Raw genomic sequence first — 26,656 nt, 5'->3', positions numbered from 1 at the left:
GCGACGGGCTCCTCAGCCAGGCAGGAATACTACGCTCTGCTTAACCCAATTTATACAAATAGAAGTATTGATTACGCCGTAACGAATCATTCAAAAAATATACCGTTAACTGGAATATGTTGTTTCTTTACACATATGTTGGATTATGTAATTGGTTTGTCATGACAAACCAAGAAAAAATCGCGCGACTCGGGCATCGCTGAGCTCATCAACAAGTCCGACCCTCCGTGCTCTCTCTCCCACCACCAGCGCAGCCTCGCAGACCGATGTCGGCTCCAGTAGCTCCGGCAGCAGAGAGGATGGCTGCAGCCAAGACCACGAGCGGCATCGCTGAGCTCATCATGGTGTCCGCTGGACGAAGCCAGAGACGGTCTTATTGTGTTACTGCTTCTCGGCATAAGCCCCATAATAAGATCGTCTCTGGCTTCGTCCAGCGGACACCATGATGAGCTCAGCGATGCCGCTCGCGGTCGCGTCTCTACTTTCCGTAGCTGCATTTTGCAGACCCCTCTCTGATTGGTTGAGCCCATTTCTGCAGACCCCTCTCTGATTGGTTGAGCGAAGCCCCTCTCTGATCGCTATAGACCACTGCAACACTTCCAGGATTCTGAAATCAGGGAGGAGATTGCGGGGGGAGCATATGAATGAATGTGGACGAGAGCCGTGATGTAAGTGGTTGCCGATACGGCTGTGGGGGTGCTAGAGACATGATCGAATAGACGTTTATGCGCCTCACTCTCCTGAACACGGCGTGACCCATTCCTAATCGATCAGAACTAAATCGGCAGAGAAAAAGCCCATTTTAAAGCACCTATTCCGCATGGACATGCGCAGATTGCCCATGGAGTCTGGACGACACGAGATGACGCACGAATGAATGTGGACTGTTCCATCAGAGGGGCGAGCGTCGGTGGCCAGTGTCCTTTCAGCCGAACAGGATAATGAAAACATTATCCCACTAAATGGCCAGACGCGTCTTATGGCGACATCTACAATTACCTCATTGAGTCTCCAGGTATCCCTAATGTTTATATTTAAGTGCAGCGGTCTGTAGCCAGTGTTAGCCACTCATATTACCACCGAAGCTCCGCCCTCTGATGGAACAGTCCACATTCATTCGTGCGTCATCTCGCGTCGTCCAGACTCCATGGGCAATCTGCGCATGTGTGAGCTGCACAGACAAAAATACTCATAACTCGCTGAAATATTGACGGATTTACAAACGGGTTGGTTTGCTATAAACATCAAAGATGTAGTTATGATACTGCATACTTATAAAAAAAATTAAAGATGTTTTTTTTTACAAACCGCTTGAATCATAGCCACGTTAATAATGCTTGTAATAAACCAAACCGTTTGTAAATCCGTCAATATTTCAGCGAGTTATGAGTATTTTTGTCTGTGCAGCTCACTCACTCTCACTCAAGGCTGACCCTCCCAAGATGGCGGCGGTTCAGTGACGTCGCTCTCCATTGGCCGGCAGCGCGGGCAAGCTATCTAGTGTTCTATATATATCTATGCACCCTACTCCCCAAACTCTGCATGCGCAGATTTCCCAGCGAGTGCAGATTGACTACTTGGCGTTGGTCTCTCCGTGTTCAGTGTATACAAAAGTATATTCTCCAGCAGGCCCACAGCAGTAGTAGCTACAACCATAGATATATATAGAACATATATATATATATCTATGGCTACAACAACCACTTACGCCAAGGCTCTCAACAATAAATACCGGAAGTGTTGCGGTAGTCTATTACGCGTGATTACCAAACCAACCCGCATTTCTTGGAGACGCTCTATTACTGTCCCGATACTGACACCGGCCAATCACGGCGCACCATACTCAGTGGGTCCCTGACACTGTCCTATCACAGGCAGCGTTGTTCTACTGTCACGGTCCCTGTCTGGGTTCAGCTTCAGAGCTAACAAACTAATGTGGATTTATTTGGAAATTAAATGTTCATGTTAGCTAACGTTAGTTACGCGAATACAAATACTATTTACTACTGATATCGCTATTCAACGAGACATGGCAGCTTCTGTAGAGATATCTGGAGTCTTGGTAAATAACTAGAAGAGTAAGTGAGTAACTATGAAGGAGAGATCGATGACCAGGCTGCTGGATGTCTGAGATGTTATGACGAAGCCTAAGAGAACTATGTGAGAATGCTATTCATCGACTACAGCTCGGCATTCAATACCATAGTCCCCTCCATACTCATAGCCAAGCTCAGGGACCTGGGCTTGGGCTATGACCTCTGCCAGTGGGTCTTGGACTTCCTGACTGGCAGACCCCAGGTGGTGAGAGCAGGCAACTGCACCTCCTCATCCATCACCCTCAACATAGGGGCCCCCCAGGGCTGTGTTCTGAGTCCCCTCCTCTACTCCCTGTACACACACGACTGTGTGGCTCAGCGGAGTAGCAATACAATCGTCAAATTTGCTGACGACACAGTGGTGGTGGGCCTGATCTCTGCCAACGACGAGAGGGCCTACCTGGAAGAGGTCAAGGTCCTGGCGGGATGGTGCCAGGAAAACAGCCTCTCCCTGAACGTCAGCAAAACAAAGGAGATGATTGTGGACTTCAGGAGGTCGGGGGTCAAGGACTACAGCCCCCTCAGCATCGACGGGGCACCGGTTGAGCGAGTCAACAGCTTCAAGTACCTCGGAGCCTACATATCCGAGGACTTGACATGGACCACACACATTAACAGTGTGGTGAAGAAGGCACGACAACGCCTCTACTTCCTCAGGCGCCTAAGGAAGTTCCAAGTCAGCCAGAAGATCCTTAAGAACTTCTACTCATGTACAATAGAGAGCATCTTGACCGGCAACATCACCTCCTGGTTTGGGAATAGCACTGCAAAAGACCGAAGCAGACTACAAAGAGTGACACGTGCAGCCGAACGCACAATTGGAGGGGGGCTCCCCACCCTCCAGAACATTTACTACAAGCGTTGCAAGGGCAAGGCTAAGAGAATCATTAAAGACTCCAGTCACCCGAACAACTGCCTCTTTGAACTGCTGCGGTCAGGCAAGCGATACCGGAGTCTCAAGGCGAGCACAGAAAGACTCAGAAGTAGCTTCTATCCCCAGGCCATCAGGCTGCTAAACGAACAATGAATGAACACTACACAACAACAACCACCAAACGCACATAGCACACACATCCACACGCACACACTCACTTTAAACAAACACACTATAGCACCCACTCCACACACTTTATAGCACACACCCACTTTAAACAAACACACTGTAGCACCCACTCCCCACACTTTATATTTATGGATGAAGGATTGCACTACAACTCGTACACCTTACTGTAAATTGTACCTAAAATTGTACCTCATCCCATTTCTGCTTTGCACTAGATAGTACTGTACATTAGTACACTGCATAGTATTGTGTATTGTATATTATATGGTAACTCAGAACATTGTACATATGTCTATACCGAACACTGTGACCTCATTTTCTTCTTCTAAATTCATGCTATATTATGTTATTATGTTATTTGATACTATCTTGTCTAGCACAGTCTCTGGAGCGTAACAGTAAGAAGCATTTTGTATGAAAGTATTCTGTACTTCTGTATGACAACTATTAAAGAACTTGAGAACTTGAGAACTTGAGATGAGAACAGGTTTGTTAAATCAAAAGCTCTCGTGGACATTATTCTTACATTGTGAGTCTTATTTCAAAAGACAGACCGACCATTTTATGTTACATAGCTTTTTATTTTAATTAAAACTAGTTCGAACAGCCGTGAGATAATCTACCTCTCGCCGTGGCTAACAGTTTGATTGATTGATTGATTGAAAACTTTATTAACAGATTGCATAATGGGTACAATACAGTACAGCTCAATACACACAATTGTTAAGGGGATGCAGACCAGAGAAAGACTTTCATCTTGTTTACATCAGGGTCCCCCATTTTCAATTCATCAGGACATATATGACATACATGACATACAGATAGTCAGTACTGCTACTGCTACATCTATACATTTATGACATACCAGATTTGCAAATACAGTACTGTTTGTGATACAGAAGGAGTCAAGAAAAGGGAGTATATACATTTGACGTAGAAACTGTACATTGGAGGAGGTTGGGTGGGGGGGGGTTGGGTACATTGGGATATTGACAACCATACTGGGTAATTTACATTGGAGGTGGTTGGGGGGGGGGGGGGGGGCACACTGTATAAACAAGTAAAACTGTACATTGAGGGGGGGGGGGAGGAGACACTGTACAAACAAACATAATTGTACATTGGACTATTGACAACCATACTAGGTAAATGACTGTACATTGGAGGGGGTTGGGTTAGGATATTTACAGGGGCCAGTGTTGAATTGCAGTCTCCCGTAGGTGTCCCTTGAGAGAGGTTTTGAAAGTGGGTAGTGATCCACATTCCTTTACAGCTTTGGGTAGGGCGTTCCACATTGATGTGGCATAATTGCGAAACGTGTTTAGTCCCTTATTTGAGCCGAATCTGGGTTTAACATGATTTGTGGAGCTCCCTCTGGTGTTGTGATCGTGGTATTCACTGACCTTTGGGAAGTATTTTGACATGTACATGGGTACCTTGGTCGTGTAGTGTATCTTGTAGACCAGGCCCATTGCAAGTTGCTGTACTCTGTCGTCTACTCTAAGCCATCCTAGGTTGTCAAAGTGGGCAGGGGTGAGGTGGGTTCTAGGAGTAAGGTCAAGCAGTAGTCTGACCAGTTTGTTTTGAGATGTTTGTAATTTTGTTTTTAGCGCCTTTGAGGTGCTTTGGTACCATGAGGTGCAAGCATAGTCGTAGTACCCCTGAATTAGTGCTCCTGCCAGAGTCTTCAGGGTATTAACTAAGTTAACTTAGTATTCCTGCTAGCTAGCTAGTAGTAGACACGTTATGTTCAATGTTGTGGCCCTGAACACTTGACAATTATTTTGAATAAGGTTCAACTTATTTGTTATCCGTGAATTTGGTTATACGGTTTTATGAAGTACATTTCACAAATGCATTTAGTCAAAGTTTAAAGTAGGAGTTGAGTTTGAGTTAATTAACATTCCCTATGTACTAAGAACAGTCTTACACTACTGCAAGTAGTTAAATGTAAAAGTATGTTTATCTATGTTGCTCAGTGAATTCATGGTATTTGTGAAGTTGATTTAATTGCTATAATGTAATCTGTATGTTGCAAATATGCACTTGAACAAATAGTAATGTTCATTCTGGTTAAAGAGTGTGGTGGAACAGACGATGAGCTACAAGGGAAAACACCAGAATAATGTGCCTTATTGAAGCAGTGGACCAAACAATGGACATTGAAAAGAGACAGTAGGGGAAATGTGACTGATTCCCCTGGGGTGGGATTTACATGTTTATTTAACAGCCATGTATTTAAACAGAACCACCATAAGAATACAGCTGTGGTCTAAATGACCTTATTTTTATTTTTTTATTGATATTTTTCCCCCTCCATTTTTCCTCCGATTTTCTCCCATCCCAATGTTAGTCGTTATGCCAATTCCCAATCCCCTTCCTGGTCGCTGCGCACTTCCCCACAGTCAGATCATCTGGGAGAGTGGAGGCTATCACGTGCTTCCTCCGACACACGTCCAGCCAATCAACCGCTTCTTTTCACCTGGCAGCGCGGATATTCTCTGAGAGGGCGTAGCGTGTGGAAGGATCACACTATCCCACTCGGGTCCCATCCGCGCTTAGCAGGCGCCCCGACCGAACTGTAGGAGTCGCTGTTTACAACGACCCGGACCCACCCCGCCAGCTTCTCCCACCCTCTAATACTGCCAATTGTATTAGTGTGAACGGTCGGCCAGCCAAGCTGGTGAGAACCCCGGAGCTGTGAGCTCACAGCTCCGGGGTTGGTGACGAACGCAATCTCCGCTACGCCACCTAACCGCCCTAAATGACCTTATTTTTTCTGACTGTAAGGCTGTAAATTAATTTCACTGGTTGTAAGAATATTGTAGTGGTTAATATCATTAAGGACAAATATATTTTTTCACATTAATTAACACTTTGGGTGCCGGAAAACGCTTAAACACGTCATTCCCGGCCATGCTCAAGTTGCCGAAGACGCTTTACAGCGTCTTTGATATCAATATTTCAAAAATCTGGGATCGGATTCATATGTCCCCTCCGCTGGCCTGAGATCCACCAGGAGGACCCACTGAGCTCTCTGGCGGTTCAGGAGCGCCATCTGGTGGCCGATCGGCGCAATCGCTTAACAGGAAGTGCCGTAGAGGTTGTGCTGGACGGCCGTATTACTTCCGGGCACTCGCTAATAGGTCCCGGGACTCGATCTCGACACACTACATAGCGATCGATTGCCAATAACTCGATAAACAACATGATTTGGACGTATATACCATTATACAAGCTGGAGATGGACCGGGTAAATCTACATCCCATAATGATAAAATTTCTACTCTACGATGATCGCCCAACGGCGCGCGGAGACTGGGGTGAGTTTTAGCGTGTAACGTTACCGTCTTCGATACTAACTGCTATTATCAACATTTGACCCACATTAGATGATTGGTATAACGCTGCCCACGGAATTATAAACGCCCCCTAGCCCATCCGGTCAACATCAGATGACGTGTAGTAACTTCTAGAAGTACGTCTAGTTGGAATTTTTTATATCGCGCTGATTGCCATAAAACTGTATTGCATCATCAATATAATGTATTTGGGGCTATAGATCACGTTCTGGAGAAAGCTGCAGAAAGAGATGAAAACATACTTATACATTAGACCATACTTTACTATGAATATGTGAATGAAAAAGTTTAACGTTGCTACACAATGAACAATACATATAGGACTTTGAATGGGCCCTAATAATGGCAATGTAGCAATAGAATTTAAAAAGTTATAGCCCTGCAAAGAAGGGGACTTTCTCTATAGACAAATAGAGCCGGCAACCTACGGTTGATAATGAATTTAACCCATGGCAGCCAAAGTGTTAATAAACATTTGAACAAATATTCTTTATCTTTTTATTTTTAATCTACTTTTTCTCCCCATTTTCAATTTTTTTCCCTTCCCCAATTTCGTATTGTCCAATTCTACCCTCCCCTGTCTCGAACGCTGTTAGGCCATGCCTCCCACAAGCCGGCTGCAATGTGGACGAAGCCTTGCATCACGCGTCCCCTCCGGTACTCGAGGAGGCAGCCGTCGCATCTTTTCACCTGCACAGCGTGATCTCTCACGCTGCCCCCGTCACTTCCTGATTCTACTGCGCAGGCGCACCAACCGACCTGTAGGAGTCGCTGTCCACAACGTCCGATCTCCACCCACCAGCTTCCCACCCCCTAATACTGCCAATTGTATTAGTATGAACGACCAGCCAAGCTGGTAGCAACGCAGAGAGCTGGACTCGAACCCAGCATATCCTGCGTTGGTGGCGAGCGCCTTGCCCACTGCGCCACCTAGCCGCCCAAATATTCTTTATCTTGAGCAGTTATTATCTATTTGCCTTGAACTGGCATTGAATGGTCTTAAAAAGTCCTACTTTTAACTTGCTGATACCTGTAGACACCTTATGTTGAGTTGTGTCTCCCTCTGCCCCAGAACCACCCAGAGACCTACTGATGATTAAAAAAGAAGAGGCTCAGGACACACTGGACCCACCTATGGATATTGCCACGGGGCTGAAGGAGGAGCCCACAGACCACCAGGATATCAGTATGTCATGTTTCTTTCTCTCATCTTGATTTTGTCTTCACCTTCCTCCACTCCAGTATATTTGTATGTCTGTCTTTGTCTCCATAGCTTTCTCTCCTTATTTTTCATTGTATCTGTTGGCGCAGCAGCCATTTCCAGCTAGGTCTACAGATGCAGCACTCAAAAATCAAACCAATTCTGCTGCTTGTCTGCTGCTTGTTGCTGCTTGTGTGCCACTTAAGTCTACTCAGGTGTTAATTTTCCGGGGGTGTTGGCTGGGGGAACAAAGGGAGGGTAGTTAACTTAAGTGCTTCCTCAGGGAGGGGGTCGGGGGCTACTGCCCTCAGACCCCCAAAATAATTTGTATATGGGCAGTCTGACTTGGGGTACTGACCATATATTAGTGTTACAATGCATGATAAGTAAACAGTGAAAAAAGCTAAGAAATCTGATGGGGCTGGGACATTTGGGACGAATACAAATTTAAGATGAAAATCTGCCCAGCCTGTGGGAGGCAGTGGAGGTGTGAAATCTGGCCCGGTCAAGAACAATAGAGGAGTGGTAGAGAGGCATGAGAGGTTTGAGTTTTGAGTGCTGTATCTGTAGACAGCCTTGGACTTCTGCGGAGGAATAAACGACGCCACACACTTCATTGTAGTTTCACATACCACTGACTGAATCTCACAAGTGAGCCAGCAATGATCCCTTTATTAGAACCAGCTGTGTAATTGTCAGACTGACAGGTATGACGTCAGCATAAGAGCATTCAAGAGATGCATCGTTCACGACTGTTTAACACCCCCACTTGATCTTATTCTGACAAAACCTGACATACATTTACATTTTCTTTTTTTTTTCATTTTAACCTTCAACACCAAAAATAAAATACACAAACTTTTCAAGCATGACTGTAAGGGCAACCTAACAAGATGAGATGCCAGTGAGGGAATACTGGGTGAAGCTCTTTCCAACGCGTGGTGCTTGTTGATAATAATATGATGTCTTCTCCTTGAGTACGTTTGAGAGTTTTTATTCGTACTTGCAGTGTGGACAAATATAAGCATACTGTAAACTCTGTGTTTAAACTGGAATTTAAACACAGGATAATTGCTACAAAATAAACCCAAAAGGTGACTCAATATAACTGAAAACAAAACAAACGATCACGGTAAAAAGACAGTGTGGCTTCCCTGTGATAATTACCCAATTCCCTCCCGCTGCACACCTGTCAACACATACATATAGGCTGCGCCTGAGCACATCTGAGCCCCGCCTCCTGTGCCCACTGCCAGCTAATTGGTCAACAATTTCATGGTGACACGGTGCCTTCATACAATAACGTAACGGCAAAAAATCATTAAATTGGCTACAACAATGACCTTTGTTGCAGGTTTGGTTAACATATCAGCTACCATTTCTGTTGTTGGACAGTATTCAATAATAATGTTTCCATCACTTACTGCAGATCGAACAAAATGATATTTAATGTCAACATGTTTACACCTTTGGCGACACACGGGATTCTTTGAAAGTGCAATTGCCCTTTGGTTATCCTCAAAGATTGTCACTGGTGCATAATCATTTTCACTATCCATTCCTTTTAATAACTGCACAAGATAAAAACTTTCCTGTGTAGCAGCTGCCAAAGTAGGGCTGGGCGATAAAACGATAACGATAAATATTACGATAAATTATTTCCTCGAAATAAACATGAAACGTGGTCGCAAAGTTTCGATATATCGATTTTCCAAGTTTGGCTCCGTTCAGCCTCGGCTCAACACACTCACTAACAACAACCAACGTTACGTGATGACGTGACGTGCTTACGCACCACAGCTCCAGATGCGCCACTGTTTTGGTTTAGGACTCAAGGCTGGCGCTAGGATAATTAGCTTGCACAGCTCTATGTTATATATTTACGTGCCGTGTATGCGTGTGACGTGAATTCTGATGCCACGGTTATAGTAGTGTGTGGTATACGGTGGACGTCGTTGCAATGTATTCTGGCGGAACAGAGTATTTTAAGGATATTTAGGACATTTGGATACATGCGTGGCTAGGATAATTAGCTTGCACGGCGCGATTTTATATATTTACGTGCAGAGTATGTATGTGGCGTGAATTTTGATGCCACGGTTATAGTAGTGTGTGGTATACGGTGGACGTCGTTGCAATTTATTGGGGCGGAACAGAGTATTTTAGGGATATTTACTAGTACATTGTCATGGGATTGTCTGGCTAACTGCTAACGTGCGCGGACTGATGACGACATCAACTCGAGACATTCGCAGCAGAAAAACAAGTCCATCGGCGCCGGGCATAATAAGTTAATTAAACTTGACAGACATTATATCGACGATAATTATCGATATCGAGTTATATGAAAATAATTTTATAATTTTATCGCGATAACGTTTTTGGCTATATCGCCCAGCCCTATGCCAAAGCCATATATTCTGCTTCACATGTGGATAAAGCAACTGTAGGCTGTTTCTTAGATTTCCAGGAAATAACAGGTCCTGTCTGACATAGACTAAAACAGTACCCAGTTGTGCTCCGTCTGTCATTTTGATCTGCTGCCCAATCAGCATCACAATATGCAACAAGTTTTAGTTTTGAATCACTTCTCTTGTAACACAACTCCTGGTCTACAGTTCCCTTCAAGTATCTTAACACATGTTTTGCTGTTACCATATGCTGTTCTTTTGGTTCGGATAAGTGTTGAGACAACTTACTGACAATAAAACTTAGATCAGGTCTAGTACATGTCATTACATAAATCAAGCTGCCTACCACTTCACGATACCTATTTTGATCAACAGATTCACCTTCATTGTCGCATGGAGTCGATCTTGCCTTGCAGTCAGACATGTCAAACTGTGAAGTGTCACAAAACAAGCGACACTTTTGGACAATGACATCCTGAGTCGTTCCTATGTGACCAGTATAATCTTTAAACTGAACTCTGGAGGATAGCTGGCTCTACTTATAAAAAATGGAAATGAGCCTTTAATATCTGCAGACAAGGTGCCTGGTGTCTGTGAAAAGGGAGGAACCCTGGGGAATGTGGGCCTCTGCAGAGGGGAGAGAGAGCTGTAAGAGCTTAACCCTTTCAGACGAACAGGGGATTAAGGGTTGAGGGTTGAAAGACAGAGTCCGGGAACTAGTGGGGAGATCTTAAAAAAAAAAGAAACTATATAACAATTAAATGTTTGATGTGTACAGTAAAAGTTTTCAAAATGGCATGCTTATAAATTGAGTGTCAGTAGAGAATAATACTAACAGAATAATGTGTAAAAACTGTTTGTCTGGAGGGATCCTTAAGAGATACTGGAGAGGCCTCGTACATGGTACGATATCACGTGGTCACCATAGACAAAGCCGTTGTCTGTTCTGAAGGAATAAGGGACTTTCTGTTACTTAAAAAACCACTAGGTAACGAGAAGTAACGTTAGTACCAAGAAGGAGGAGCTCATACGAATTACGTATTGTACTCTGGTTTGCTAAACAAAAATGACAGCCTGTGACTTCACTGTGTTTAGACCAATCGGAAATATTGTAAGATGGATATAAAAGGGACGGTTGCCCTTTCAAGAGGCGGATTTTTACACTGAGCTGGAGAGAGAAGAAGAATGGTGCTTAGAGACTTTTTTGAGAGATGAGAAGAATGGTGCTCGACACTGGGCCGTGCATGATGAGATGTTTTGTTCTGTGCTTATTTTAAACTGAATTGGGTGCTTTCCACTTCAGTATCTTTTTGTAACTAGCTTTTTCTAATTAAAATTACCTCTTTATAAATATGATTTGTATCCTTTCTTCTGACCAGACGACCGGGTAAGCATGAAATGTGTTCTGCATTTGTAACTTCACCCCATGCATTTTTGATTAATGATGTAAAACAATAGAATAAGTGGCTTTATCTATGCATTAAGGACTAAAGGTGGATTCTGATAAACCTGGTTTTATCAAGTAATGCCATATAGTGATAATATGTGTAAGTGGCTTTATCCCTAGCTATAATGGGGATATAACTATAACTATAGGCTTTATCCCTACGGAGTAAAAGGAGACTTATGATTATGCATTAAGGACTAAAGGTGGATTCTGTATAATGGGATTATCAAGTAAAGCCATATAGTGATAATACTGTAACGGATAAGGAAAAGGGACCTCATCTAATTAAAGAGAGTCCGTCCCAGTGCAAATAGAATAAAAATATACCCCGCAACTCCATTTAATCAACTGTATTACTGGAGGGGACGGGGGGTTCCTGTGTGTGAGCCGAGGTCTGCTGAGTTTAAGCCCTGAACGTTATAGACAAATCGAGTCCTAGATGTCCCACGCTTCGCGGGACGCTGCTTGAAGCTGGGATTCGGACTAAAGAGTTATGGGATAATCAATCTGACCTCGGTTTACGACCGGTGTTCAACATGGCGTCCCTGGCGATGTGCATTTATACTAACCAAAATAGGTGCTAAACGGCCGAAGAAGACAGGACTACTGTCAAAAGCCTCTGGAGTAAAATTAAATCACAGATTTGGCTAAAATTAAAGTAGAAAGCTCTACTGGCGACTCGAGTGGAAGGCTCTACTCGGGGATATCACAAATGAATAGAAAGCTCTATCTTGGTGATTAAAGCAACGTTTACTCACAACTAAAGGGTAACATAATGTTTATAGAGCTCTGGGGGGAGTTACAAGTGCAACATAATTTCATGCTTTGTTCACAGAAAAGCGAGGGCTTCCTAGCCCAGAGACACTTTGTAAGGAGCGGAGTGTGGATGTGAAGCGAGTCAAAACGACCGTTCACAGAAAAGCGAGGGCTTCCTAGCCCAGAGACACTTTGTAAGGAGCGGAGTGTGGATGTGAAGCGAGTCAAAACGACCGTTCACAGAAAAGCGAGGGCTTCCTAGCCCAGAGACACTTTGTAAGGAGCGGAGTGTGGATGTGAAGCGAGTCAAAACGACCGTTCACAGAAAAGCGAGGGCTTCCTAGCCCAGAGACACTTTGTAAGGAGCGGAGTGTGGATGTGAAGCGAGTCAAAACGACCGTTCACAGAAAAGCGAGGGCTTCCTAGCCCAGAGACACTTTGTAAGGAGCGGAGTGTGGATGTGAAGCGAGTCAAAACGACCGTTCACAGAAAAGCGAGGGCTTCCTAGCCCAGAGACACTTTGTAAGGAGCGGAGTGTGGATGTGAAGCGAGTCAAAACGACCGTTCACAGAAAAGCGAGGGCTTCCTAGCCCAGAGACACTTTGTAAGGAGCGGAGTGTGGATGTGAAGCGAGTCAAAACGACCGTTCACAGAAAAGCGAGGGCTTCCTAGCCCAGAGACACTGTTTGTAAGCGGAGTGTGGATGTGAAGCGAGTCAAAACGACCGTTCACAGAAAAGCGAGGGCTTCCTAGCCCAGAGACACTGTTTGTAAGCGGAGTGTGGATGTGAAGCGAGTCAAAACGACCGTTCACAGAAAAGCGAGGGCTTCCTAGCCCAGAGACACTTTGTAAGGAGCGGAGTGTGGATGTGAAGCGAGTCAAAACGACCGTTCACAGAAAAGCGAGGGTTCCCTAGCCCAGAGACCCTGTTTGTAAGGAGAGACTGGATGTGAAGCACAGTCAAAAAGACCGTTCACAGGACTGCAAGCTAACTAGCTCACCATCGGCTAACAAGCCAACGCTAGCTCAGGAGGAGCTAGCCCAGGAGATGCTAGCTCAGGAGGAGCTGGCACGCCCAAAGCTAGCTCAGGAGGAGCTAGCACGAGAGAAGCTAGCTCAGGAGGAGCTGGCACGCCCAAAGCTAGCTCAGGAGGAGCTAGCACAAGAGAAGCTAGCTCAGGAGGAGCTAGCACGAGAGAAGCTAGCTCAGGAGGAGCTAGCCCAGGAGATGCTAGCTCGGGAGGAGTTGGCACGCCAGAAGCTAGCTCAGGAGGAGCTAGCACAAGGGAAGCTAGCTCAGGAGGAGCTAGCACGAGAGAAGCTAGCTCAGGAGGAGCTGGCACGCCCAAAGCTAGCTCAGGAGGAGCTAGCACAAGAGAAGCTAGCTCAGGAGGAGCTAGCACGAGAGAAGCTAGCTCAGGAGGAGCTAGCCCAGGAGATGCTAGCTCGGGAGGAGCTGGCACACCAGAAGCTAGCTCAGGAGGAGCTAGCACAAGAGAAGCTAGCTCAGGAGGAGCTAGCACAAGAGAAGCTAGCTCAGGAGGAGCTAGCACAAGAGAAGCTAGCCCAGGAGAAGCTGGCACGGGTAGCTCAGGAGAGGCTGGTGCAGCAGGTGCTAGCTCATGAGAAGCTGGCGCAGCAGATGCTCGCTCAGGAGATACAAGCACACAAGACGCTAGCTCGCATGTTGAGACATCTCAAAGGACTAGAGATCCCCGAAAGGGCCTCAATGGACCAACTGATGGAAAGAGAAGTAAGGACCCCCGGTCAAGATCCAGGGGATAACATGGTGGAAAGACTGATCCCACAGGTGCGAGACGGGAGCATGTCTCTCAGTGTTGCAGCCGAATCAGTCGTGAATGGAACACCCATGCAGGGATCATGCTTTCTGCTTAAAAAGCTATTCGGAGGAGTCCCAGGGGGTAACCTACTGGCAGCCCGATGCGCAGCATGGTCACAAGACCAGCTACGTATCGAGTGTAGGCTGTATGACCAAGTCATAATGCTATCTGACAAAGGGGGGGCCTCCCAGGAGCCTCCCCCGAAAACGACCAAGGAGAGAACAAGGAAAAAGGATCCTTCCGGCATCGAATACCTCTCTGCAGACGACTGGGGGGCATTAACCCCAGAACGGCAAGCGGAGACGAGGGCAAGACGGGAGGAATTTAAATCCCGGAAGAAGAATTACCTATACCTACCTCCAGACGAGTGGGCCGCATTAACCCCAGAAAAGCAAGCAGAAAGGAAGGCAACAAGGGAGGAATTTAAATCCCGGAAGAAGAATTACATATACCTGCCTCCAGACAAGTGGGCCGCACTAACCCCAGAACAGCAAGCAGGGGTGAGGACCACAAGGGAGGAATTCACAGAACCAAGCAAATCACAATACCCAGAGCTGCCGGCTGTACAGCAAGCAGTAATTGGCACAGGAGAGAAACCTTACTGCTGTGGCCAGTGTGGAAAGAGCTTCAAGACAAAGCATCATCTTAAAAGTCACCACATGGTACACACAGGAGAGAGACCTTACTGCTGTAACCAGTGTGACATTAGCTTCAAGAGAAAGGCAGATCTTGAACGACACCACGTGGTACACACAGAAGAGAAACCTTACTGCTGTGACCAGTGTGGGAAGACCTTCAAGACGAAGGCAGAACTTAAACAACACCACGTGGTACACACAGAAGAGAAACCTTACTGCTGTGTCCAGTGTGGGAAGACCTTCAAGACGAAGGCAGAACTTAAACAACACCACACGGTACACACAGAAGAGAAACCTTACTGCTGTGACCAGTGTGGAAGGAGCTTCAAGACGAAGGATCACCTTAGACGTCACCACGTGGTACACACGGAAAATAAACCTTACGGTTGCGCCCAGTGTGAGAAGGCCTTCAAGACGAAGAGAGAGCTTAGAATTCACCACACGGTACACACAGAAGAGAAACCTTACTGCTGTGACCAGTGTGGAAAGAGCTTCAAGGCGAAGCGTAACCTTACACTACACCACATGGTACACACACAAGAGAAACCATACTACTGTGACCAGTGTTACATGAGCTTCCGGAACCGGCAAGGGCTTCAGAGACACAGACGGCGGAGGCAGCCATGCAAGGTGCCAACCTGCTTAACGGGGGCAGTAAGGGGTGATGTGTCTCGCTCAAGAACACGGCGACGCACTATCAATGACGAGTGTGGAAATGGAAAAAACCAAGAAGACGATGTAGTCATTCTTCCTCTTTATAAGGCGCCAGGCTCCACCTCAAAACAAGTATCTCCCTCCACTGACATAGAGGCGTTCAACTCTCTAGACGAGTACCTAAACGCCAAAGACATCAATTATGAGCACTGTTCCATTTACTATGGCCCAGAAGAGGAGGATGGCGACATTCAGATGAAGGATCAGAACCCGAGGCCACAGATGACGCCTTCAGGTGAAACTGAGTCTGAGCCTGAACAGGATGGGGAGCTAAATACCTCTGAAACTGAACACAGTTCTGATTACTCAACATATTGAGTAACAGCTAAAGAGAAGCTAGCACAAGGAGACGCTAGCTCACCAACTAGGCTTCAATGGCCCAAATGATGGAAAGAGAGGTAAGGACCCCCGGTCAAGATCCAGGGGATAAGATGGTGGAGAAACTAACCCCCGAGCAGCAAGCAGAGATAAGGGCAACAAAGGGAGAAATTACCTTCTGGGGCCCTGACACGTGACACTCAAGCAAGTGCAAACTGCACTTGACATACCGCTCATCTGTCAAGAGGAAGAATATGTAGTGTTATTGTCATTTAGGAAGGAACATGACATATAATACTAAATGCATTTTGTATATATTTTAAGTATAATATGTAAAGATGTCCGTCCTTGCTCTAAATCCAGAGTAAAGTAAAGTGAATTTGTAATCTATTTCATTCGGAAGGGATTTCCTGACAGCAACCATTTGGTGGGTTAGCACCCTACCAGCCATATCAGCTGCATGAGATGTACACTCACCAGCACCTATGGGTAAAAAATTGAGACTCTGCAAACTCTCATCAAGCTTAGCACCTTGACGCGGGGGGACAGAGCGAGCATCAGGGTCTCTGTATCCGACGGGCCTATCAGATTTGTGGGGACTTGGAAGCCTCAGCATACAGGACGCTGTGGTGCTTGGGCGGCCAAGTCACTGGTTTATAGGTCTGTCAAAACGGATTGGAGGTTCCGGGGCTAAGAACATAAGTTCAAATGAGTTGGGCTTTATACTATTTAAATAGGTATCAAAAACCGAAAGAATATGAACCGAAATGACTGCTGTCGGGTGCCTCTGGAGTAGAATTAATTACAGATTTGAAAAAAACCAAACGTAGAAGATTCTACTCAAAGAAAGAATCACACTTAAAGTATATTTCTGTGATTGCGGTAAAAGTTTACTCACGACTAAAAAGTTACGTAATGTTTTCTTACAGTCAAAAAAACGTAGAAGATTCTACTCAAAGAATGAATCACACTTAAAGTATATTTCTGTGATTGCGGTAAAAGTTTACTCACGACTAAAAAGTTACGTAATGTTTTCTTACAGTCAAAAAACGTAGAAGATTCTACTCAAAGAATGAATCACACTTAAAGTATATTTCTGTGATTGCGGTAAAAGTTTACTCACGACTAAAAAGTTACGTAATGTTTTCTTACAGTCAAAAAACGTAGAAGATTCTACTCAAAGAATGAATCACACTTAAAGTATATTTCTGTGATTGCGGTAAAAGTTTACTCACGACTAAAAAGTTACGTAATGTTTTCTTACAGTCAAAAAACGTAGAAGATTCTACTCAAAGAATGAATCACACTTAAAGTATATTTCTGTGATTGCGGTAAAAGTTTACTCACGACTAAAAAGTTACGTAATGTTTTCTTACAGTCAAAAAACGTAGAAGATTCTACTCAAAGAATGAATCACACTTAAAGTATATTTCTGTGATTGCGGTAAAAGTTTACTCACGACTAAAAAGTTACGTAATGTTTTCTTACAGTCAAAAAACGTAGAAGATTCTACTCAAAGAATGAATCACACTTAAAGTATATTTCTGTGATTGCGGTAAAAGTTTACTCACGACTAAAAAGTTACGTAATGTTTTCTTACAGTCAAAAAACGTAGAAGATTCTACTCAAAGAATGAATCACACTTAAAGTATATTTCTGTGATTGCGGTAAAAGTTTACTCACGACTAAAAAGTTACGTAATGTTTTCTTACAGTCAAAAAACGTAGAAGATTCTACTCAAAGAAAGAATCACACTTAAAGTATATTTCTGTGATTGCGGTAAAAGTTTACTCACGACTAAAAAGTTACGTAATGTTTTCTTACAGTCAAAAAAACGTAGAAGATTCTACTCAAAGAAAGAATCACACTTAAAGTATATTTCTGTGATTGCGGTAAAAGTTTACTCACGACTAAAAAGTTACGTAATGTTTTCTTACAGTCGAAACCTAAGTAGAAAAAATAGGTACCAGGTCACCTGAACCAAAAGTAACCTAATGTTTACTTAAAATCAGAATAAGTCCTGCATAAGTCCTGCTACTGTGACGGAAGTGGAACCAGCGTAATAATACAGGCTGGTGTTATCAGCAGGAGCTGGGTCTATAAGAGGCTACATAGCCTGGATCTACAAGCTGGCTAACTAGCCAGAGCTAACACCAGACATAACAGTAACTAACTACCCAGTCTGGACCGAGACAAGCACAACACAGGGTCGATCCCCTGTGCAAGAAGGAAGTGGACGGACGCAACAGTCCGAGAGGCCTGGGAACAATGTGCGCTGGTAAAGGGACAAAACCTGAATCAGTGCCACACTCTTAGTGCCACACTCTCTGGGTGGGAGTCAGCGGACGACGCAGCGGATGGCAAGAAGGAATATACTGACTCAGGTCAGAAATCGGAACTGGAGGAAGACCGGGATAGGTCAAGCTCCAGAGCATCCTCAGGGTCCTCATCTAGACCTCCCAGACCTCCCAGACCTCCCAGACCTCCCAGACCTCCTAGACCTCCCAGACCGGACAGAGAGACATCGGCCTGGACCCAGGTTACAGGGCGACGAGAGCCCTGAATGGACCTGAAAGAGAGAAAAGAAATGAGTCCTCTGTGGACTGTATCTGTGATGTCCTGCGAGGCCTACGGACAGGGTCACAAGACCAGGCCAACCACACTTCAATAGAGGACTGCTGCTACAATTCTCGGGGACCCGTGGGGGTCGCCCGAGAAGTGACAAATCAACCTACCTCAGACTATGGGAGAGATCCAAGAGGTCAGAGGGGGCGACCCCAAGACGACCAAGATGACCAAGATGACCAAGATGACCAAGATGACCAAGATGACCGAGACGACAACAGCCTGGGTGCATCGGCCGGGAACAACAGATGCAAGTCTTCCCGCCGGATACCAAGCAACAACGTGACCCCTATCCTGTCGAGCCGTCCAGCCAGGGAACAACAGATGCAAGTCTTCCCGCCGGCTACCAGGGTAACAAGGTATCTAGATGGCAGAGGGGGTGTGGAGAGTCACAGCCACGTGACCCCACAATCGCCATCTCGTCCCCCAGTACAGACGCTATTAAGACAATGGAAAATGACCGACCAGGATGACAGAGTGGGTGTAAAGTGTCACAAAACAAGCGACACTTTTGGACAATGACATCCTGAGTCGTTCCAATACAGCCCTATATACCTATTTTTCACATGTAATCATATGCTTTATTTTTCAATTATTCAATTAACGATGGACAAAGACCTCACAGGATGGCAGAGTGGGTGTGAAGTGTCACAAAACAAGCGACACTTTTGGACAATGACATCCTGAGTCGTTCCTATGTGACCAGTATAATCTTTAAACTGAACTCTGGAGGATAGCTGGCTCTACTTATAAAAAATGGAAATGAGCCTTTAATATCTGCAGACAAGGTGCCTGGTGTCTGTGAAAAGGGAGGAACCCTGGGGAATGTGGGCCTCTGCAGAGGGGAGAGAGAGCTGTAAGAGCTTAACCCTTTCAGACGAACAGGGGATTAAGGGTTGAGGGTTGAAAGACAGAGTCCGGGAACTAGTGGGGAGATCTTAAAAAAAAAAAGAAACTATATAACAATTAAATGTTTGATGTGTACAGTAAAAGTTTTCAAAATGGCATGCTTATAAATTGAGTGTCAGTAGAGAATAATACTAACAGAATAATGTGTAAAAACTGTTTGTCTGGAGGGATCCTTAAGAGATACTGGAGAGGCCTCGTACATGGTACGATATCACATGGTCACCATAGACAAAGCCGTTGTCTGTTCTGAAGAAATAAGGGACTTTCTGTTACTTAAAAAACCACTAGGTAACGAGAAGTAACGTTAGTACCAAGAAGGAGGAGCTCATACGAATTACGTATTGTACTCTGGTTTGCTAAACAAAAATGACAGCCTGTGACTTCACTGTGTTTAGACCAATCGGAAATATTGTAAGATGGATATAAAAGGGACGGTTGCCCTTTCAAGAGGCAGATTTTACACGGAGCTGGAGAGAGAAGAAGAATGGTGCCCACTGACTTTTTTGAGAGATGAGAAGAATGGTGCGAGACACTGGGCACAAGCCGTGCATGATGAGATGTTTTGTTCTGTGCTTATTTTAAACTGAATTGGGTGCTTTCCACTTCAGTATCTTTTTGTAACTAGCTTTTTCTAATTAAAATTACCTCTTTATAAATATGATTTGTATCCTTTCTTCTGACCAGACGACCGGGTAAGCATGAAATGTGTTTTGCATTGTAACTTCACCCCATGCATTTTTTGATTAATGATGTAAAATAGAATAAGTGGCTTTATCCCTGCATTAAGGACTAAAGGTGGATTCTGATAAACCTGGTTTTATCAAGTAATGCCATATAGTGATAATATGTGTAAGTGGCTTTATCCCTAGCTATAATGGGGATATAACTATAACAATAGGCTTTATCCCTACGGAGTAAAAGGAGACTTATGATTATGCATTAAGGACTAAAGGTGGATTCTGATAAACCTGGTTTTATCAAGTAATGCCATATAGTGATAATATGTGTAAGTGGCTTTATCCCTAGCTATAATGGGGATATAACTATAACTATAGGCTTTATCCCTACGGAGTAAAAGGAGACTTATGATTATGCATTAAGGACTAAAGGTGAATTCTGTATAATGGGATTATCAAGTAAAGCCATATAATGATAATACGTGCGAATAGGAGACATGGACCTCATCTAATTAAAGAGAGCCTGTCCCAGTGCAAATAAAATAAAAGATTCCGCAACTTCAGTCACTCGACCTAAGGTCGATGACTGACGGGGGTCGGAACGGTGCATTCGCTGTCTCTTGTCGGTCAGTGGTAACAACAACATGTTGTAGACTCGGTTGGTTCTGCGTGTCAACCACTTCACAGGACGCTGTTTGAGGTGTAGATAGGCAGACCAATGAGTTATGAAGTTATCGATCTGACCTAAGAGCGAGCGTGGGCATTCAACACAAACCTTTGCAATATTTTCATGATGTACCTTTTCTGGTTCATCTTTATTTCACCATCTGTCTGTGTGAAATCAATGCCTAGAAAGTTCTTAAGTTTGCCAAGATCTTTCATCTTAAATTTGGCTCCCAAAATGTCTTTTACATTTTGGATTGTTTGACTGTTGCTTCCTGCAATGATAAGATCGTCAACCCAGATTATCAAAATAATCCTTTCACCTTTAGATGTTAGTTTATTGTAAACACAATGGTCAGCCGGGTTTTGAATAAAACCATTTTCACTTAGATAATCATGGAGCATTTTATTCCAATTCCGTCCTGATTGTTTCAGACCATACAGTGATTTGTTAAGTTTACAGACCAGTTTCTCCCCCTTCTCTGACTTAACCTCAAATCCTTCAGGTTGTTCCATAAACAATTCACAGTCTAAATGTAGCATCCTGAATATTCTACTAAGTATTCAGAAGTGCTGACTAACTGTTACTTTCCCTGTGTGTGTATAAAGTGTGATAAACAGTGTTCCTTTTGATATCTCGCCCGGTCTAATAACGAGGTGAGGTGCTACTCTTCTCCGGCTTCATTATGGATCACTAACAATAACATTGAAGCACCTTTCTCCCTTTCTGGAGTGGTCCTAGAGTGGGATCAGTGGCGGTTGCCAGCAGGGGGCGGAGTGGCAGTGGTGCTAGGTGGAGCGGAGGAGAGAGGGAAGCAACGAGGAAGAGAGAATTACCTGGGGGCCAGAGGACCAGGAAGTTCTCTTCGGCAGTGAACTCAACCATGAACAGTCGCAGCGTGCGTGTGCTCAAACGAGCCCTGTTGAAGGAGTGCTGTTGAAGAGCCCCGTTGGAGAGCGACAGGTGATAAGAAGAGAGCCCCGTTGGAGAGCGACGGGTGATAAGAAGTACTTGCTAGTTGACGTGTTATCCTAGAAGTACCAGCGATAGTGTGTGAGTAAGCGATACAGAACGAAGGACTAACGTCTATAGTTAACGGGTTATAGTAGTAAGTGTGCGGTGTATTAGCATGCTGCTAACGGCTCCATCTGACTCCAGTAGACTACCGGGCGCGCGGCGCTGAAGACCGGTGGTACAGTCAGCCACGTTGCGTTAGTAGTACAACCGATATAGCAGGAGGGTGCATCCAGACCCGAAGTTTAGCTGTGTTTAGGGTAGCCAACAGTATTAGCTCGCGCGACAGCAGCAAGTAACAGCCAGCAGTGAACGTCTTCCCAACGTCGCAGAGGACGCCTCTTCCCACCAGCAGAGGTCGCCATCACAGCACACTCCTCCAGTTCACCACTGCCCATGCTGTTCGCTCCAGCCCGCTGGCTGTGCTCACGGGATCGCCCGACGCCATCTTGTCACCTGGACGAGAGGTGATAAGAGTGGGTCCGGCATCTTGGCTAAGTACGAACGGTACCTCGTGTATCCACATCAACGTCCATTCAAGTGAACGCTAACAACCAGTGTCTAAGGGGTACCCCAAACAATATAAGCCGGCTTTAGTGTAGGTTTTATTTTGGTAACGTGGGCCCACATTTGCTTGGTTTCTTTTGTATTTTTATTATTATTATTGTTGTTTGAATTCCCAATGATTTCTCTACTTTATGCCTGGGTCTCCCCTAGTACAAGCGGGGTATTATTAATGTATTGAGCACGCGGTGCCTATGGTGGGAATAGTGTTCCCCTACATTATCAGTGAGAGCACCCAGTGCCATTTATGAATAAGTGCTATCGGAATAAATCTGAAGTACAACCTGTAACTGATAACCTGCCCAGGCTTAAATACAAAGTAGATATAATTGGGAGCACTGTGTGTGTGTCTGTTTCTTCCATTTGCTAACCTAACCCCTGGGTAAATACTGTGACTGCATAATTATTTAACCCTTACACCCCATTCACAGCATAGCAGTTGAAGGGTCTATACAGGTGGTCAAGGAAGGGTACTGCTTAAAGGGGACATGTACTATAAATGTCATTTTTCAGTCTCTAGCATTGTATTATAGTAATAGGAGTTCGTATCAATGTGTTTTAGTGTCTAAATACCATATTGGCGGATTGCTCTGATTCAGCTCAGATCATTTCCTTCTCCAGTAAATTAGGCCATCCTGATTTGAAGGCCTGAATGACGTTACTCAGGCTCTGGGTAGCAGACAGTGATGTGATTGGCTCTGTGGTTGTAGCTAATGCCCGCCCACAATCTACATAGACTGACTGTACACAGCGAGTGGAAACCACTTCCTCATACTCTGCGTGCACTCTGGAGGGAGAGAGAGAGAGAGAGATAGAGAGCATTCAGGAGCACTTGGGGGGGGGGGGGGTACCTGCCACGCGGAGGTCCGCGCGACACACAACTCCGAACGGGAGAGTGATGGAAAGAAAAAAAGGAAGAGAGAGGGAGGAAGGGCCCACAAGCTGTCGCGCAGCACACCGAGAGGCAGAGAAAAAAAGAACGGCCTTTCTCTCTCTCTCTCTCTCTCTCTCTCTCTCTCTCTCTCTCTCTCTCTCTCTCTCTCTCTCTCTCTCTCTCTCCCCACCCCCTCCCTCTCTCTCTCTCTCTCTCTCTCTCTCTCTCTCTCTCTCTCTCTCTCTCTCTCACCCCCTCCCTCTCTCTCTCTCTCTCTCTCTCTCTCTCTATCTCTCTCTGTCTACCAGTCGCAGACTGTGTGGACTGACTGTCACTCAAAGTGCTTATGGGCGGAGCCAGGCCATAACAGCCTGAAATCTTGAAGCTGAAAAATGATGGTTTTGAGTACTTGATTAGAAATATAAAACAATGCATTTAAAAAAAATAAAATTACAAATGTCTTCAATACACTCACATGAATTGTGTAAAGTTGCCCAAATAGTGCTAGGAATAGCAGTACATGTCCCCTTTAAAGGGAAGCCCAATAATACTATTGAACTGACAGTCACCGGGTGTGGGAGGGCTGTCGGAGGTACTGGGGGAAGTGAGAGTGTGTGGGGAGCCACTGCTGACCGCCTTGGAAGGCGAGGGAGACCAGAGTACCATTCCCCAGGTTAGTAAATCCTGGGCCCCATCCACTCCTGCTGCAAGCCCTCCAGAACGACGTTCCGGGCCAAAGACGGGGGTACATATAGATCCAATTCTATAGTATCCTGCTACCAGGTGGCTGTGTACTACTACTCCCATAAGCAGGGATAATCCACCCTTCTACATATAGGAGCATGTAAATATGCCGTCTTAACATCCATTTGATGCAACTCCAAATTACTTTTTACTGCAATTTGCATTAGACTACGTATAGAGGTCATATTTGCAGTTGGCGAAAAGGTTTCCTTATAATCAATACCAGACACTTGACTATAGCCTTTTGCTACATACCTGGCTTTGCATGTTTCAACTGGGTTCTCTTTCACTGTGTAAACCCATCTGCCCCCCACTGCATGTTTACCTTCTGGCAGTGTGGTCAGGGTAAATGTGTCATTTTCCCTCAGTGAATCCATTTCCTCTTCCATAGCTTTAGCCCATAATTGAGAATTTGGTGATGACATAGCCTCCTCCAATGTTTGGGGCACATCACAAATAACTCTATAACAGTAATCAAGGGTTAGTTCTTCTTGGTCATCAGATTCGACTTTACACTCATTAGGGCTGTCCTTGACTAAGGATTTGGATGGTCGACTAGGATTGGCCAAAATTTGCCGTTAGTCGACTATTGGTCGACAAAAAAAAAAAAAAAAAAAACGTATAATATTTTCAATTTTTTAATTTTTTTTTTTTTTTTTTTTATCATTCCATTTGGGCTGTGGGGGGTGCTTAATGTCTGAAGGAGTCGACTGAAGGCTTCTTGTCCTCTGCAAAAGCATGCAATTGGTCCACTGATGGATACATCTTGATATTTGTCTAGTATAGTGTGTTCATTAGATGGGTGAAATCCTCTTTCAGTGCCTCTGTGCCTGTTTTCGTAGGCAGTTAGCCTCTGGTATGCGTGCCATTAGCGTTAGCCATGCTTCTATGCCTCTTTTCTTTTGAAAAAAATGATAAAAAAAAAATATTAAAATTTTGTTATTTTTATTTATTATTATATTCGACTAAGAGGTTGGCCAGTCGACTACGGCCCCTTTCGACCGATTAGTCTACTAATCGATTAATAGGGGTCAGCCCTAACACTCATAATCCTTCAAATATTGAGGAGGTTTTCTTTCCCTTTGTGGATAATATTTACTCTGGAAATATTGAGGAGGTTTTCTTTCTCTTTGTGGATAAGATGTACTCTGGCTACTTTGGCCTTCACCTGTCTCAATGTTATCACAAATCTCAGTCTCATTTTCCTGTGACTCTTTTGTGATTACATTTGCCTTTTCAGTTGTTGGTAGGTGGTTTACAGCTTTCCTCATACTGAAATCTTCATCACCCGTTTCCTGCTCTGTTTGAGTCTGATTCTCAATGACACTCTTGGTGATGAATTTGACCAACCTATTTTTAAGTACTTTTCCTGTGTCAGGATAAAACACCAAATAAGCAGGGCTGTTCTTATCATAGCCTACAAAAATACCCTTTTCACATCTTGAATCCAACTTTTTCTTGTTTTGCTTGTAAGCATAGCATGGTGACCCAAATGTTCTCATTTTTGAAAGGTTAGGCTTCTTTCCTGTCAACATGTAGTATGGAGTCTGTCCTACACGCTTGTTGTAACACCTATTTCGAATGACAGCAGCAGTCATAACTGCATATGTCCACAACTCTTTTGGTAGGTCACTCTCAATTAGCATGCATCTTGCCATTTCAAACAATGTTCTCCAATTTCTCTCAGCTGTCCCATTTTGATGGGGTGAATAAGGAGCTGAGGTCTCATGTCTGATGGCATTTCTACTTAGCAATGACTGAAATTGACCACAAGTATACTCTGTACCATTATCAGATCTCATGCATTTGATTTTTCCATAAGGTGAAACGTCAGCAATGTACTTCTCAGTAGCCTTGACTGTGTCACTCTTCGATTTAAAAAAATAAACAAAAACTGCTCCTGAATAGTCATCAGTAAATGCTAATGTGTATCTGAACCCATCTTTAGCTGTAGGATCTATAGGTCCAGACAAATCTGTGTGTACAAGCTGCAGGGGAGCCTTTGCCTTTTCATCTGGCTCTCTGCTCCTGCTCTGAGCGAATTTACCTTTTGTGCACACTTCACATGTCAAATTAGATGTATCAGTTTTGCCTTTAATTGTCATACCCTCTGTGACTTTTTGCAATTTTAACACATCTTCGTAGTTACAGTGACCTAGAATTTCGTGCCATGTTTTGATATCATAACACCCATGACATTCATCAACATTTTCATCATTAACTGTGTTTAGATAAAACAATCTATCATACACCTTAATATCAAATGTCGTACCGTTCTCATGAATGAGCTTGTTCTGTCCTTCTTTGAATACGACCGTGGCTCCGTTGGTCGTCGCTGCTTTGACCGAGAAAATGTCTTGGGGAAAGGATGGGACGTACAGCGCCCCCGTCAGCATCGTCTCCACCTCTCGACCCGTATTGTCTTTCAGCCAAACTTTGGCTGCACCTCTCTTCAGCGCTATGCCAGAGGCCCTCACTCCATCAGCCAACTCCAGGACATGTTTTCGTGGCTCGAAACTCTCGTCAAAGTCTTTGAATTTGCTCATGTCGGTCACTGTGCGATGTAGCACCGGTGTCGACCATAAGCCCTCTTTGCTTCAAGCCATTGCCTGGGTCGCCGTCCACCTGTCGTTCGCGGGCCTTGAAGGCGAATGTGTGGTGGTGGTCGTGGTCCTCTTCATCCGCGGCCTGTTTTACGTTGTCTCGTCGTCCTCTCCGCCTGCAGTTTGCATCTCTGT

At 44.6% G+C, this 26,656-nt stretch overlaps 1 protein-coding gene across 1 annotated transcript in view; it reads left to right on the top strand.

Annotated features, from left to right (window-relative positions):
* Positions 1–26,077, top strand: part of LOC311233586 (uncharacterized protein) — a gene marked incomplete at its 3' end in the record, with an annotated part of 116,173 nt that extends 90,096 nt beyond the window's left edge. Inside the window, exons 5-6 of the mRNA XM_084320553.1 lie at positions 7,594–7,707; positions 26,064–26,077. Coding sequence (XP_084176679.1) covers positions 7,594–7,707; positions 26,064–26,077 — 128 coding nt within the window. The remainder of the gene's footprint in view (positions 1–7,593; positions 7,708–26,063) is intronic.
* Between the last annotated feature and the right edge of the window lie 579 nt (positions 26,078–26,656).

The sequence above is a fragment of the Notolepis coatsorum genome (assembly GCF_963971535.1).
Source record: "Notolepis coatsorum genome assembly, chromosome: 8".
Classification (NCBI taxonomy): domain Eukaryota; kingdom Metazoa; phylum Chordata; class Actinopteri; order Aulopiformes; family Paralepididae; genus Notolepis; species Notolepis coatsorum.
This window is presented reverse-complemented; position numbering and strand designations above follow the sequence as displayed.